Below are 3,958 nucleotides of genomic sequence, written 5' to 3'. Positions count from 1 at the left end.
AAAGGCTCTCTCCCTCCACAGATTCAATGGGGTGCCGCTGGTCTGGTAATGGCTGGAAATTGTGTAATTTTTCTGACTATTCTGGGTTTCTTCCTGATATTTGGAGGTGGAGATGACTTCAGTTGGGAACAGTGGTAACCCATCAAGATGAAGAACATCACTAAGATTCAATCTATGAAATATAGTTTATTGGCACAGGCCTTGGCATAGGTTGATTTGTTACTCTAATTAAGTTTTTTATTTGTCTCGCTTGGTATGTTCATGGCTGCATCTTTCTGGTGATTTGCTTATAAAAACTAAATTAATGAAATAGGTAACAATTCCATTTATATGAACTTGTTTTAATAAAAAGGGGAATTTGTAGTGTACAGTATTTTTGTTGCTTTGCAGTCAAATCAAAGGAAAAACATCTAATCACAATGTTTTCTGTAAATAAAATTAAGCCTATTTTTTAGCATTCATTTTAATTTAAGATTGTTTCATAAGATTTTCATATTGTTACTAAAATATACATTATATAGAATAGCTGACATATTTTTATTATTTTTGTTAGATTTGTATTATTATCATTATTATCATCATCATTAACAAAGTCATAAAAATAGTACATTTTCTTCATTTGAAATATGTTCACCCGATTCATAATTATGGGACCAATTGTTGTATGATATTATTTATGCAAGACAGTAAAGCCATAACTACAATTGTTTTAATTAGGTTAAAGAGCATATTGTAGGTTAGACACCCCAGTGAGTCAATGTGCGTAAAAGTAGGAACTAGATTTTCTTTAAAATAGACGTTAAAGTTTATTTTTAAGCCCTCTGGAGTCATTTTTAGACACAGAAATGTTCTTCCACATTTGAAAAATAGCCAGAGCGGAAGTGAAGTCACGTATATAAACAGTTTGATGACAACTGATCGCGGTTTGCATTTGGATGCCGAGATAAGATATTCTGAGGTTTTCACACAAATGCAAACCACAGCCATGCAGTTATGAGCCTGTGGATAGACCAGCAGACAGAACCGCTGTCAGAAAAGAGTAATTGAGCTGTAATGTGAGGAGAACAGAGCAGGTTCTTGGTGAGAGGGTAGTGTTAGCTTACAGACAGATATGTTAGATAACAAAATCTTGTCCGGCAATAGCAAAGCTAGTATTGATCATCTATAAGTATTAATACTTACCAGTAACATAAACTGAGCATTTAACAGATTTATGCCACATTGACATTTTAATGTAGATAAGTGAATACAAAACACAAATAACACAGAATGTCTGGAATAATGCAGAAACATGAGAACAAGGAACTTGAAAAAAATGTTTAGACAAAAGGTTTTTATAGCTTTTGTATTGAAATAAAAGCAACATCAAATATTAAAACAATTAAAATAAGTTTTAAAATAATGTTTCTTTTTTACCATGGGTTTAAGATGATCCGTGTTGGGTCCCATTTTGGCCATAATCCATGAAAAAACACAATCACAAGTTGTGTTACTGTATAGAGTATTTACAAAGATTTGATATGCATTCATAACTAAATAAATGCTTATTTTAACACTAATTCAAGTTCAACTTCTAATTGAACTCAAATTCAAGTTTTATCTATATAGCACAAAATCATAAGCAATGTTATTACGCAGCATTTCTACTTTTTATGCATGTATAAGTATCTGTGTGAGCGTGTATAAGTAGGTAACAAACAAACAAACAAATTTCACCGTCAGAGATGCTGTAAGGGCTGATGCATATATACTGGGGAAATAATGCAAAAGTTTAAATCATGTTTATTAGACATGTATATTTCAAAATGTACTATATGATTTTTAATATAACACAATACAGAATACCCAGCCACATTTGCAGACCCCTGGATAGTAAACAGCAAACCATCTCACAAATATAGATTGTACCCATTACAAGTTGAGCATGTGTGAACAAACTTCAATTTTTCAAATATTATTGATTTTCGTTCTCCAAGATGAATATTCCTCATGTGAATAAAAAGTGCAGTTCCCATAAACAATAATATACCAGGATGATGATAAATTACACCAAAACTAGCTATATGTATGTATATATATATATATATATATATATATATATATATATATATATATATATATATATGTATATATATATATATATATATATATATTTATATATATATATATATATTTTTTTTTTTAACGATTCTGCTATATACTCTGCTTCACTGTAAACAGTGCGCACCTGTCAAATAAATCCCCAGTCCGACGTCACCGGAGTGGTTAGAAAAAAAAGCTGGTTTTCCAGAAGTGGGGAAAAACAGACACATTTTCTTTCAAATATGTGCCCTTGCGCTTTGCAAAATATTTTAATATGGTACTTTATGGTATTATGTAGTATTTTCACAAATGATTCTACATTTTTTTATATAGTTTTTAACCTAAAATATGCTTTTTTAAAACTAAGATATTTGTTTCACATACCTTTACTAACATACATGATCTTTTTAAAATAATACAAATTTAAAATGAATTCATTCAAGTTAAAATTTTTGTTGAAAAATCTTTATATATTACAATTATTTGGTTTCTGTAGTTGTTGCTAACTAGTTTAGATAAAGATTTAGATGTCCTTAAATGTAAAGATATTTCAAAACAGAAGTGCTGTAACCATGGCAGTCTGTGAAATATTTTTTTTGTTTAGTTTTTTTTTTTTTTTTTGCAAAGTCACTAATGTTTATTATGGAACAAAATTAAGCTTTAAACTATATTTAAGTCAGGCCAACAAAGTGGACATTTTTATGCTGTTCAGCACTTTCATTTCTCATACTTTATGGCTTTAGTCTACACAAGGGATGAAATTTTTAAATGCATAAAGAACACAATCAACCAAACCCTGCAATAATTAATATTTAATAGTTACTTTTTCTTTAATAACGCAATAATTCATATACTTACAGAAACATTTTTTAATGTTATTCATCTGCTTTATTACATGTATTGTAAATGAATTGCAATGTTTGAGATTCAGTGTCACCTAAACGTAAAGATTATCAGGTTTACTGACAGACAGTTTCACAATACTGTTGTTGTATTTATGTTGTATAAAGGATTTTGGATTGTAAGATTATCATATATTCTGCTCACTTCAATCTATCTGTTTTGTTTTATCAGAGGGTAGTCAAATAAATAATCATTGTGGAGAAAAATATATTTCTATTATTTGCTTTTATTTTCATTTGAACAAGAAATGGCATGTCTAAAATTATTTATACCCTTCTTAATAAATAGCCTGGGTGAAAACCAATGCTGAGCAAAAATAATAATTACATTTTTCAATATTTTTATAGCACTTTTTACAACGTAGATTGTGTCAAAGCAACTTAACATAGGTTAAGTTCTTGTAAATATACATGATTCTGTACAGTTGATACAGTTGAAGTTCAGTTTCTGTGTAATGTAACCACTGCTTGAAGGGACAGCTTTCTGTAAACAATAACCCCCAAGTTGACTAAAAGTTGACAACTGAACTGAAAATCCATGAAGGGTTAGACAGTATTCTAGATGTTTGCCCGAAAGGTTTTTAGTTCTGAAATACAAGATCTCGGTTTTATCTGAATTTAGTTATAAGAAAAATGTAAAAACTTTTATTTTTTAATATCAGCTATAAAATCTGTTAGTTTTAGTGAATTTGAACAAATGATCAGGTTGAGAGGAGATATATATTTGTGTATCATCGGCATAACTGCATGTCGCACTGCATGTTTTTTTTTTTTTTTCTAATATCGCCTTTTGGTAGCAATGTAAAATATAAGGGACCAAGAACTAAGTCTTGTGGTACTTCACAGTGTACTTTTGATATATTGGTATGACGAATCTTCATTAACTGACTCAAATTGATTATGTTGAGATGGGTAAGACATATGCAGTTCCATTATTACCAACTTATTTTTTTGAGTCTATCAAAAAGAATGTT

General features: G+C 29.6%; 1 protein-coding gene across 1 annotated transcript in view; it reads left to right on the top strand.

The window, feature by feature from the left end:
• The window catches only part of leprot (leptin receptor overlapping transcript), an 11,394-nt gene extending 8,201 nt beyond the window's left edge, over nt 1-3,193 (top strand). The window contains 1 exon segment of the mRNA NM_001017787.2: nt 22-3,193. Within this exon segment, the coding sequence (NP_001017787.2) occupies nt 22-138 (117 nt within the window). The 3' untranslated portion in view covers nt 139-3,193.
• The last annotated feature ends 765 nt before the right edge of the window (nt 3,194-3,958 follow it).

The sequence above is a fragment of the Danio rerio genome, chromosome 2 (genome assembly GCF_052040795.2).
Source record: "Danio rerio strain M-AB ecotype USA chromosome 2, GRCz13ab, whole genome shotgun sequence".
Taxonomy (NCBI): domain Eukaryota; kingdom Metazoa; phylum Chordata; class Actinopteri; order Cypriniformes; family Danionidae; genus Danio; species Danio rerio.
Note: the sequence above shows the minus strand (reverse complement) of the source record. Positions and strands in the feature narration are given on the sequence as shown.